The 13,020-nt window shown below is 36.9% G+C and overlaps 1 protein-coding gene across 1 annotated transcript in view; it reads left to right on the top strand.

Moving 5' to 3' along the window:
• The window catches only part of FBN2 (fibrillin 2), a 148,652-nt gene that overhangs the window by 72,368 nt on the left and 63,264 nt on the right, over positions 1 to 13,020 (top strand). The window contains exons 18-20 of the mRNA XM_009998148.1: positions 3,117 to 3,242; positions 8,018 to 8,137; positions 12,452 to 12,589. Coding sequence (XP_009996450.1) covers positions 3,117 to 3,242; positions 8,018 to 8,137; positions 12,452 to 12,589 — 384 coding nt within the window. The remainder of the gene's footprint in view (positions 1 to 3,116; positions 3,243 to 8,017; positions 8,138 to 12,451; positions 12,590 to 13,020) is intronic.

A 13,020-nucleotide genomic window follows, 5' to 3' on the forward strand; every position in this document is an offset into this window, starting at 1 on the left:
TGTCTGCTTCTTAAATCTACAATGAAAATACAAAAAAAAAATCTCTTAATGAAACAGCTTTTTTCAGTCACTGCATTGCTAATACTCTAACCGGTGTTGTTCTTTATTGTTTGACATGGGGGTATTGCTGTTTGGGAAGCATAAGCAAGAGATATCATTGCAAGCAAGGATCAGTTTGCATTATATTTAATGTACAGCATTTGTCAAGACCACCTAAAACGTGTCCCTTTCAAGGTTGGATGATAATTTGTCAGAAGCTGAAGGTCATGATTTATCACAATAAAATTTAACCAATGGATGTCATTACCATATTGAATGATTACTAGTGGCCTGCATACACAAACTCTGTGTTGTGCAGTAATTCATGATGTCCCTGAGTTACACAAATGCAGCAGAATGGATGGCTTCACACTCAGTCCTCTGATTTCTGGAAGCTTCAGCTCGTGTAGGAAGCAGTGGCCCACTCTTGGCATTTCATAACTCATGTCTGAGCATTGGTGTGAAGTGTAACAGTTATTTTGTTGTTCAGTTTCAGGTCACCAATATACAGGGGTGATTTAACTTCAGAAAATGAATTGGCATTCGTTGTTTGGTTTAGATTTATACCAGACTGATGCAGTATCTAGATAGATTTTCTGCAAATGTCTAGCAATACCCAGCAGAAGATACATTTGTTGTATATTTCACTCTCTCCACTTAATTTTGTTATTCATGGTCATACATGAAATTCCGTTGTGTTGTTTTTTTTTCTTTTAAGAATTCTTAAATCCCAAAAAAATGCATTATACCACAGGCACACTGCACTGTAAGATCACTTGTAGTCCTGTTATAGTCCTGTAATTTGAAACAAATTTCAAGTGTGTTGGCATTAAAAGGTAATGGAAGCCTATCTGAAACCATTAGAATGTCTTAAGTATTGCCTTGCCATGTGTTGTGTTTATTTTGGGGAATTACTGCTCTCCTGTCACTGGTATTTGTGGTCAACAAAACCCCACCATTTTTGGTAGGGAAAACCTGGAATATATAACTGTGGTATAATTTTAATACCAAACATTCCTACCTATTGATGCAGAGCAAACACAAAGTAATAAAAGTGTTTCTTTTAATCTGCTTGACTTAAAGAATTTTACAGTTAGTTACTTTCTGAAGGCCCTAAATATGACCTCTTGGCAGGAAAGAGACTGCTGCAGAAATCTATGGATGATTCGTAAAAATATTTTGCATAATAGTCCTTTTCCAAATGGATTTTATAGCAAGAGATTTTATATATATAGTTACACTTGGGATTATGTAAATGCTAGTATAGGTATATACCTGGTTTTTATTTAAATAAAAATATAGCATATTAAATAAAAATTGCATAATGACTTCAAGCATGCATTTATTCTTACATAGGAGAATTTTGGCACAAAATAATTTAATTATGAATACTCAATTGAAGGATTGAACTGTTTTAATTAAGAATGCAGATTATGAATGGCCAAGAAATAAAAATTGTCATTATACAGAATGCAGCCGGTATTTTTGTCCGTTCTAAGTGTTTCTAGAGAATGAGCTATATCATTCTGTGTTTTGACAGTGCATATCACAATAGATTACAGTCCAAATCTGAAGTTATTCTGTGAGATTCTAAGGAAATAATATGTTCATAGCACTTCTAGTTTGGGTTGAAGGATTGTTTGACAAGCTCAAAATGACAGTCTGTTGCTCTTGAAAATATTAAATTCCAACCCCACCCTCCTTTATTTAGTTAAAATCATATGAGGTTAGATTAAGGACAGGTTAGTTTAGAAGAGCTTCCTTACAGCTGCCAAACTTAAATCTTGGATTCGTTGTCTGGGGAAATTTAGACTTTATTGTCTGAATCCTAAAGGAATTTATAAGCATTGCAGAATTTAATTTAGTTGGAAAGGCCGAAGCCTCCAGACTGTAATTATATTGCAGTCTTGCTTTTTTTTCTTCATTTTTAAACTCTCTAAAAAATCTAGTTCATTTACAATTTCAATTACAATGTTAAGCTGGAAAATTAAGTAGTCTAAAAATAGGAGACATCCTGAAGCAGGATGACGTGTCAGGCTTATCATGGCTTATCCTGTCAATATGGGTCTGTAAGTTTAAGTATTTGTGACATGTGATGGACATTAAAGTACCTTAAAATTATAGTACCTTTTTTTCTTTTAAAAAATAGACAGCAAGACAGTGAGGAAGGTTGATTGCTTTTTATTAGCATAATGTGCAGTTAATATAAGAGCAGTTAAGGGAGTGATGTTTGGTTTGTTTTTTTTCCTATTCAGTGTGATTGATATCCTGTTCTTAATCATAGGGCTTTTTTAAAAATACAATATAAGTCTGCTCTTGAGGTATCTGCCAGACATTAACTGTACCATTTAGATTTTAATATATATGTTCACTTAATCACAGAATCACAGAATTGCTGGAGTTGGAAGGGACCTCTAGAGATCACCTAATCCAACTCTCCACTGAAGCAGGATCACCCAGAGCACTTTACACAGGACTGTACCCAGCCAGGTTTTGAACATCTCCAGAGAGGGAGACTCCACAGCCTCCCTGGGCAGCCTGTCCCAGGGCTCTGTCACCCTCACTGTAAAGAAGTTTTTTCCTCATATTTAAGTAGAACTTCTGTTTTCCAATTTGCACCTGTATTAATGTATTAATGAATAACAAAATCATTTTTTGCCCATTAGACAGGATTAGAATAGTACTCTTAACACATCGTTGACAGTGTGTTAAAAAAAAATAAATTAAAATTTAAAAGCAAAGAGATGGTGAAATTTTCTTGGTGATACAGTCACACAACTGGCAAAGATCCCAAGGAAGACATAATTATTGTTTTAAGACTAAGCATGAAGTATTTTTAAAGCCTGCTAATGAAAAATTGTAAAAGCAGAACAAAATTTTTGTAATAAGAATGTAAAAATAAATTAGACCTTTGATACTGCGAATTAATGTTTTTCCTTTCTCAGACATGGTTGCAAAAGACTGCATATTCGACAACCTGATTGTTGCTGTAGAAAGCAACAGGGGCTACTTGTGGAGGTGAAGGCTTCTCATGGCATTTGCACTCATTGATGTGTCTTAACTCATCTTTTTTGCAGACATTGATGAATGTTCAGTGAACAGGCTGCTGTGTGATAACGGGCTCTGTAGAAACACCCCTGGAAGCTACAGCTGCACTTGTCCAAAGGGTTATGTGTTCAGCACCGAGACAGACACATGTGAAGGTGAAAAATCTGCAAGTTGTGTTAATTTTCTTCCTTATTAGGTAACACCAAAACTGAATGATCAGGAAAGATTCAGAATGGTAATGAATACCAGAGGAAAAGACAGAACTAAGATACTACACAAATCGTTGCATTCCACTTGTAATTTCTCTGCAATGCTTTTTAGTGTGTTTGGTCTTGCCACTGAATTTCTTTCAAAGTTATCAGTTCGTTTTTATATTAAAATTTTTCCTTTCCTTAGATAAAATGTTTTTAAGTTGGAGTAAGAAGGAATAGGTTATTGCCTGTGATCATGCAGCAGGGAACAAGGACTGTTACTTGGGGAAATGCCTCTGTTTTGATCACAAGAGTCTCTTCTTTCTTTTCTCTCTTCACTCTGTGGCAATACTTAATTCTAGATCAGATTCTGGTATTTGTGATGATTTATGTGATGTTCAAATAGCAAAATCTGCCTGTTGATACTAAAATTGTCCTTTATTTTTACAGGGTAATTAAAATTGCTTTCTTATATGACAAATGAACACAGATGTTAGATCAATGAAAAGGTTATGGAGTGGAGACTAATGAATCACAGAATCACAGAATTTTTTGAGTTGAAAGGGATCTTAAAAATCGAGTTCCAACTCCCCTTTTTCCGTTATAGAAAAAATGAGGCAAGGGTGTAAAGAAAAGTCAAAATAGTATAATTAGCTATTGTCACATTTTTAAATTGTTATTCAGAGTAGCAGAATTTTATGATCTTTTGCATTATTATTTATTTTGTTCCATGATCTGTTAATACTTGTTATCATTAGAAAGTTTTTACAACAAATAGTCTTGCATTTCAGCTGCTTGTTATTAGTGATCAGACAGAAGTTACTGCCATACAGCTAAACAAACATATTGAAAGGAAAGTGGAAGCACTCTGTAAACCACTCTTGCTGTGTAAGATCAGTCAGGTTAACTTAAACCATTTCTTTAGCAGCATATGCTGGACAGGCTATCTGTGCACTGAAGTAGGTGAGGAGCACATGAATGCTCCTTGCCAGTTTTCAACAGAGGAGTGGAAGCAAACAAGGTGAGAGCAGCAATAGTGTTTTGAGTGTCTCCAGCTGTTTGAAAGGTGAACGTATGTTTACATTCAAAACATCTCATGAAACGGTTTAAATTCTGTCAGTATCAAATCATTCAACTTCTCACCCCTTATGTTCAAAAGAAATTCTATTCCTTTGTATTTTAGTATGTGTATGTCTCAGAGGTCACTTTTAAAAGTTAAAACTTCTTCACTCTCTGTATGTTACAAATTAGTAGCACTTGTTCAGTTTAGGGCTTCTCTTATATTGTACCCCTGTGGATTTACAGTGCTCTCTCTACTAAGTTGCCTCAGTGCCTTGTATCCATCCACAGTGTTCATCTGAAATTTACTCTTCAGGTTCTGTTGGTATGTTTAGTTTTTGTGCTCTGAAAGATTGCTAGCTGTGGAAACAGCTTACAATGTACCCTTAATGTGCATGTTTCTTAAGGAATCTTCTACACAGAAAAATTGGTATAGTATGGTAAATGGGGATGTTAATTACCAACATGAAAAAATCATCAAGTTCAGAGCATAACACTGACCAAAGCATACATCAATGAGATGGGAGAATTAAAAGTTATTGAAGAAAAATGCATCTAGATTTTCAAATATTAAATTTAAATTTGTTTTTTTAATTGTAATACTATTAGCGATGTTAATATATAGGCTCAAATCAAGATTTGTCAACTACAAAACCAGAATTGTTTCGTGATTGTATTGAGCCACCATAGCCTTAGGAAAAAAGTAATCTTTTCTGTCTTCTGGATGTCCTTATAATCATTGCAGTGTTTTTTCTCCTGTGCTAGAAATGTGGGGATCATGACATAGCAAACCAAATCTGGGAGTCAGGTAAAAAAGCTGATCAGGAAGGGTTTGGCATAAAACTGTTTGTAAAACTTACTAAATGTATTATATTTTTCTAATGTTGAGTGGGGTAGTAGAGGAATAGATTTATCTCAGTCCAAATTCTCTTTTCAAAAAAACACTACATAATTTATTGTAGAGTTACAAGTTCAGTAGTTGTAAAAAAACTGCTATAGCCAGAAGCTTTGTTTTGTGCTTATTACTCACAATATATTTGTAATTAATGCAACTCTCATCAGTAACTGTGAAGAAACATCAAAACTCTTGAATGTTTTCATTTATAAATCAATTGAAATTTTTATCAGTTTGTTATGGGGAGTGGGGGAAGTTGGTTAAGGCTCCAGAGTCTGAGAAAGTTGAGATTTTTACAGCAAGCCCTTGAGGTTTAGATTATGTTTCCAGTGACATAACTAGTTAAACATAAACCAGATGTGCTTTGAAGTTCATTTCCAGGAAAGTACAGTGGACTGTTTTAATTTTTGTTTCTCTGACATTTATAATGTACACCCACTTCCCTTAGGGAAAAAAAAAAAAAAAAAGTGGTGTTTTTTTTTTAAAAAAAAGCACCTGATAAATATGACTTTTATTTTAAAAAATCCATTTCTTGTTCAATCTTGTTAAAATTGCCACTTACCATTATAATAAGGTGTATGTAAACAATATTTGGTGTTTGTTTGCATTGTTCCTATGATACATTTTACCTGATTCAGCAGAACACTAGCACTGAAGTGCATTAATCTTTTAATTATTTTAAAAACTATTTTAAAATTCTTTTTCCTGAGTGATGGTTTTGTGGAGTAGTTAATATAATATTATAAACTTGTTAATATACAAGACCTTTTTGGTTTTTTTTGTTGTTGTGGATTTTTTTCCCTAGCATAGTGCTGAAGCATGTGAAACGTAGAAAGTAACAAACTGTTTTCTTCAGGGTTAGAGACATAGGGCATTTTAGAAACATCATTTTAGAAACAGCCAGAAGTTAATGCCTCCAGATATGGGTAACCTAATCCTCAGTGAGAGCTGCTCTTCCTCCTTCTGTCCCTTAGAGAGAAACCGAGTGAGTAATCCTTCCCCTGCACCAGGGCAAGGTGAAATGAGGAGCAGCCTGGTTTCATGATACTTCTCTCACCTCTGGTCTTGGTGACCACCTTCTGCCATTCTTATCCCAGGAGGTGGAAAATGACTTTTTGTCTATGGGATCAGTGAGGGGCTGGTGTTGTCAATTGAGAAAGGTGGAAAGCAAGACTGGGAGAAAAAGGAGAAAGGTTAAAAGGAGAATGTCCTCTGTGGATGGCAGCAACCTGACAGATTGAGTCAGCTGTTCTGCCAAGGAACATATTTAATGCAAACTTGAGTGAGGATTTAGACTAGATTGTCTGACTTTGGCTTGAAATGGACAGGCAGTTACCCCAGTCTAGAACGTGGACAATGGTTTATCACCTTTCTGTTCTTCCCCATTTTTGCTCCACCATATACTCAGTTTGAGTCTTTTTCTCTCTCTGTCTTTAAAATGATCTCTTGATGCTATTAATGTTTTCTATACTTAGCTGCATCCTCCATTAATTTATAGTTAATTTATATCAGGCTGTTTTATTTTATGGATATATTATATTCCTCAAGCACTACTGAGGAAAGTAATCAAGAGCTTAACAGGTCCTTTTCTGGCCCACTGATGGAACTGTCTGGTTGGATTAGAATGTTTGGCTTGATTCAGGACCCAAAACAAAAAATGAAATTGCTTGAGTTCTGGAAGAAATGGTGGATATGCAACTGCAGTTGTTCTTTGAAAGAGTTTGCTAGTATTTTAATCTTAAAACTTATTTCACTTTAAAAAGAAACCCCAAAACAAACAGCAAATAATACTGTCTGCAGGGATCCTACTTTTACATGTGAACAGGCTTAAAAAACTCACAGGAATAATAAATAGAAGAAGTTAGGGTCTAGAGGGAAGTACCACTTACAGTATTCCGGTTTCAGCTCCTATTTCTTGAATGCTTTCCAGAACTAGAGAATCACAGCCAGCATTGTAATATTTTTGCTTCTGACATCGTTTTCTTAATTCTTCCAAAGCCTCAAGGAGCCATAAATGACAGAAACAATAAGGCCTTTGTTTGTGCACTGCATGTTGTGGCTGGGTATGCATTGCATTCTATGAAAAGAGAGTTCTGTTTTCTCACAGGATGGTTGTAATTGATGCTGGTGAAGTTAATAATCCAAGTTGTTGGGAATTACTATCTGTGTAGAAAAGAGCCATTTAATCAACACTTTCAAAATCACATAATCACACAGAACCACAGAGTCGTTCTGTTTGGAAAAGATCTCTAAGATCATTGAGTCTGACCATTAGCTTCGCTCTGCCAAGTCTGATGCTAAACTATGTCCTTAACTACCACATCTAGTCTTTTGAACACCTGTGCAGGTTGTCATTCAACCACCTCCCTGGGCAGCCTGTTCCAGTGTTTGATAACGCTTTTGGTGAAGAATTTTCTTCTAATACACAATCTAAACCTCTCCTGGTGCAACTTAAGGCCATTTCCTCTCGTCCTATTACTTGTAGGGAGCGAGAGGTCTCCCCTCAAATTCCTCCAGACTAAACAACCCCAGTTCCCTGAGATGCTTCTCATGAATCTTGTTCTCCAGACCCTTCACTGGCTTTGTTGCCCTTCTCTGGACATGCTCCAGCACCTCAATGTCTTTCTTGTAGTGAAGGGCCCAAAACTGAACACAGTACTCGAGGTGTGATCTCACCAGTGCCAAGTGCAGGGTGACGATTGTTTCCCTAGCAGTGCTTACACTGTACAGTGTTTTCCAGCAGCACATCATAGTTCTAACAGTGTATTTTGCTTCTGGATTTTAGATATAAATGAATGTGAAAGCAACCCATGTATCAATGGGGCCTGCAGAAACAGTCTTGGGTCCTTCAACTGTGAATGTTCACTTGGCAGCAAGCTGGATTCTACAAGACTGATATGTATAGGTGGGTATTTCCTGCTGTTACTTTCCCTTTTTCTTACTAACTTGAAAAACATTTATCATATTGGTTAATGAAGCAAGAAAACAATGTATTTGGGCAATAGCAGACAGTATGTCTGATTCTGTAGGTAAGACTGAACAAACTTTGCTTCCATGGGGGCAGGAACTGAGACTGAGAGAAACGTAGTTTGTGAGGATGTCCAGACTATGGTGAAAGTGGTGCAAAACAGATAGTGATTGGTGAAAGAGAGTGGAGATACCTTAGTAGGAATTCTCTTGTCCTTTGGTAGAATGAGGATATCAGTAAACCTATAGGTGCTTAGTTTAGTATTTGAGAAAATGTAAAGCAGAAATGCGTAGAGCTTTGGCCACTCTTTAATCTGCAACAGGAGAGGAACTACTCAAGTAGTGGTAGGAAGGCATGTGGCTTCTAGGGTTCAGATTTTCATAAAACGGTTAAGACTGACTTTCCTAGATAAAAGGAAATGTGAATGGCTTTTGCGTTACAGCACAATCTTATATGTTAGCTCTTCTGTAGGAAACTGGTAAAGGTGAGTCAGACAGATCTGAGTTTGTAAGGATCTCTCCCCCTGGAGCAGACAGATGAGTATTGTCTTGGCTTTTTATGTGCACACACACACACAAATAAAACAAAAATACAATAGATATAAAAATAATGTTAGCATCCTTTGCAGATTCTGTTGCATTGAAAAAAAGCAGAGCACTACACAGATTTTGTTGGAGCTAGCAGCAACAGTTGTCTGCAAGCTGTCATTGGTATTATTTTTGGAAGCCATTCATTAACAGTTTTTTTCTTGCCTTTCCAAGAAAACTCAAAAGGATTGGAGGCATCTGTACTTCTCAGGTGATCACAAGCTGCCATTTTTTCATCCTATTTGTGTAACATAATTGAAGTAATTTTAGGATATGTGGGATAAATTGCATTGCTAATTTTAAATGTTCCTTTTATTTTAAGATAGAATTTTTTTGTGTTCTTGGTTCACCTTTCTTTCCTTCCCAAGGTTTTCTTCAGACAGGATATTGAATGCAAAGACTCAAGTTTCCATTTAATGATGGAGTCTGTCCATGCCTTGATATGTTTTTAGGTGACTGTTACTTTTGTGTGTAAGATTTCTCTTAGGTTTCCTTGTACCATCACTGGCCAGTAAGGTTTGGTATTATTTTTGTTCTTTTTTAACATTGTGCTACTTTATTGATATGACCACACTATGACATGCTATTTTGTACTGTTTATTTTTAATCTTATGTTCTCATATTGTTCTGAATGTACTTTGCAAGTTTTTTTCCATTGGAAGCTCCCTTTCCCTTTCCCTTTCCCTTTCCCTTTCCCTTTCCCTTTCCCTTTCCCTTTCCCTTTCCCTTTCCCTTTCCCTTTCCCTTTCCCTTTCCCTTTCCCTTTCCCTTTCCCTTTCCCTTTCCCTTTCCCTTTCCCTCTCCCTTTCCCTTTCCCTCTCCCTTTCCCTCTCCCTTTCCCTTTCCCTTTCCCTTTCCCTTTCCCTTTCCCTTTCCCTTTCCTCCTTACTTCACTCCTTAAAATGGACATGGCAACAACATTAGAATAAGGAAGGATTAACATAACATTATGTAATTCTATTTTTACAGTTTATTGCTCCAATGTGTTCGTTGCTACTTAGTCTTATTGCTGATGTTCACTGTCTTGTGTACTCTAGGTCATATACTCATTTCATATGGAGTAACTATATCAGTGATGCATATTCTTTCTTGGTTTGTGGACAGAATGCTTCAGTCTGTCAGTTCCTCTAATTTCTTTGCTCAGTCTGCTCAGCCTCAAGGCTGAAGAACCATGTGGCTCGAGCCATTTGCATCCATATTACCTGTAGAAATTGAGCACAGATGTGATGCATTTGCCTCTTTCTGTGAGTTTTCTTGTGCAGAGTAAAAATTACTTGCTCAAATTACAGTCAGAATTCAAGTCACAAGATTTGCAGTCAAATTTAAACTCAAAACTCCAGCAGATGTGAGTTGTTAGTTCAGTGATTACAATAAAAGCATTCAGCAAAAATTGTTATGTATTTTGCATTTATTTTGCTTGCAGACTGACATTTTCTAGTGCTTTTTGAACTGTGTGCTTAATGAATGCTTTTTATTCTTGTTTTAGTCAAGATTTGTGGAATTTGTACAGTGCACAGTAAGTAGGCTGCCATCTGCCTGTAATATGCACGTATTCTTCAAGTCAGAATCAAAGAGATGTAAGCAGCAGAAAGAATGCTTTGATGCTGAATAATAACTTCTTCTCCAAAGCATATGTCACAATGTAGATTTCATCTGGACAAGAGAGATTATGTAAAATAAAGGAAATTAACTCATAGCCTAAAAAAGATAAGACAAGCAGACTTTGGCAGGATAATGTAGATGCAGCTGGTGTGAGGGAAGTCACTAGCTAAATTCTATAGTTTAAATAATTTTTGAGGTATTAGTTTGATTTTTCCATCCTGTAAAGGTGGCCTCTTAAAATAAGTAACGTTGTGTTCAAGAAATTTTGGGTGAATACAGCAAAGAAAGCATGTACATTTTGATAACATAAAGCAGAGCCATCAACATATGGAAAGAAAGCTGGATGTGGTACAAAAGAGCAGCCAAAGAACCTATATTCACTGTCCCCATGTCGTCCCCAAATTTGGGTCATAGAGTGACCAGGGACATGCCCATTCCATGACTGGCTAAGAGCTGATGCAGCTAATGACTGTCCAGGTTTCATCTTTGATCTTGTTATGTTAACCCAACTCTTGAGTGTTACCTAAGATGCTTTTTCCCCTCTTCTGTACCCCTCGTTGGTTTGTGCCCTAGTTTAAGTGTGCTGTTCTGCTCCAATAGTACATGAACATTAACCCAAATAATTCATGTGTTTGACACTTAACTGTTAGTGAAGTACATCACCGCCTTTTTGCGGCTGATTCCAGTCAATCCTTGGGCCAGTTTTTTTTCCTGTTACTTGAGCTAAAGAAGGGTTGTGCTCTCTGTGGTCTACATGATTTCATGACAGGACAATCTTATAGTAAAATTGAAGGTATTTGAAAAAAAAATAGTAGAACAAACTAGAATGTTTCTATCTTAAGTACACTGCTACTAAACATGACCTATTAGTAATCCTGATCAGCAGTACCTGGTAGGTGGTCTGGCTTTTTGTACAAACAATATACGTAAATATTGAAGTCAAAGCCTATTCCTGTTCCTCAGTCATCTCATTAAATTCACCTGGACCACTTGCTTAGCTTTGAATTCTGAGTATGCATGTGCATTTAGCTCTACTTAGAGTAGACTTAGACCCAGACTTTGCAGTCTGGGTTAGATCTTTACAGTACAATTTTTCCAACTGACCACAAAGGTTGTCATCTGCTTCAAAAAATTTTACACCATTTGAGTGTAACGTTGTAAAATTACTGAATAAAAGTGCTGCCGATACAATTTTGAAACACGTCACTGGTTTAGGACCTGACTTTTAAAAAAGTGATCTGGGTGCTGAAAGCATAGGTTTTAAGACTTGAAGATTCGGGTACCTGAAACAGTATTTCAGAGGATTTCAGGCAGCAGAGACAACACGTGTGGCTGAAAAGTATCTCCTCTGCTCAGTGGCTCTCTAGGCTGGGCAGCAGTCAGGAGGTGCTGCCTGATGTGGACACTTACTGGAAGGTGTTTGCCCTCAGCTGGTCTGGGTTCCCTGCCTGGCAACACAATTGGTGTCCCAGGAGCTGGTTGTGCTGGGACTAAGCCCTCAGCAGCAGAGTGTGGAGTATTACCTAACAGGTGTGTTCAAAGCACAGCTAACACACCAGTAGAACCAGACCCCTGAAAGAATATAACACACCCCTCATCCTCCACATTTTAATCTATTTTCCCTTCCTGACAACCTTGAAGGTTCACTGAGTGAGAGAGAGGAAAGAGGGCCTGGATTTCATAACTCAGTGGTTCAGGCAGTCAGCAGCAACGTGGAGTCCCAGGTTGTGATCTCTGTTTTTGTTGTAACTTTTGTATTTTAAACTGATCAGTCACTAGATAAAATAAATAAAACCACTGTAGTATTTGGAGGACTTCTGCTATCTGTGGGACCTGGACTATAAAATGCCTTAAGCAGTGTGCTGTGTTGCTCACTTTTAATGATAGCACTGTAACTTTCCATCACTTCTAAACCAAAATGTGTAAAAAATTACGCCGATGGAAGATTTTCTTTTAGAAGGGAACCTGTAATCCCTTGGTACTTTGTCTACTGGTGGCATGATCATGGAATGCCAGTTATTTTTGCTGTGACAATTCCATGTGGTTTCATATTCCACTGCAGATAGCCTGAAGGGGACTTGCTGGCTTAACATCCAAGACAATCGCTGTGAAGTCAACATCAACGGTGCTACCCTGAAATCTGAATGCTGTGCTACTTTAGGAGCAGCCTGGGGCAGCCCCTGTGAGCGATGTGAATTAGGTATGCTCTCATATCCTGCATTGTACCCTGCATCTTCTGGGAGAAGAGAGAAGGAACCACTAGACAGATTCATCATCATTTTCTGTACAGAAAAAAAAAACACGACAACACAAAAAAACCTATTAAATTAAATTGTCTTGTTTAGCATAACTTGTAAAATCTTCACAGTAGGAGATCATTCTAATAACTTTGAAATTACCAGGAAATAACACATGAGTAAATATTTTAATAATTATGTATGTTTTATCTCCACAGACACTGTGCATTGGGGTAGGGAAGTAAAGACTACAACAGTAAAGTGAAATACCTGATAAAAGTCTTCAGGGCTTTTTATGTTGCAGATTGTTAACACTTTTTCCAGCTGTTTTCAAACACAGTTTGTGCACAAATATTTATTGAAGAATAATATTGCTATTGGATTACAGGGTTAG

Source organism: Chaetura pelagica, unplaced genomic scaffold (genome assembly GCF_000747805.2).
Source record: "Chaetura pelagica isolate M959 unplaced genomic scaffold, ChaPel_1.0 scaffold145, whole genome shotgun sequence".
Taxonomy (NCBI): domain Eukaryota; kingdom Metazoa; phylum Chordata; class Aves; order Apodiformes; family Apodidae; genus Chaetura; species Chaetura pelagica.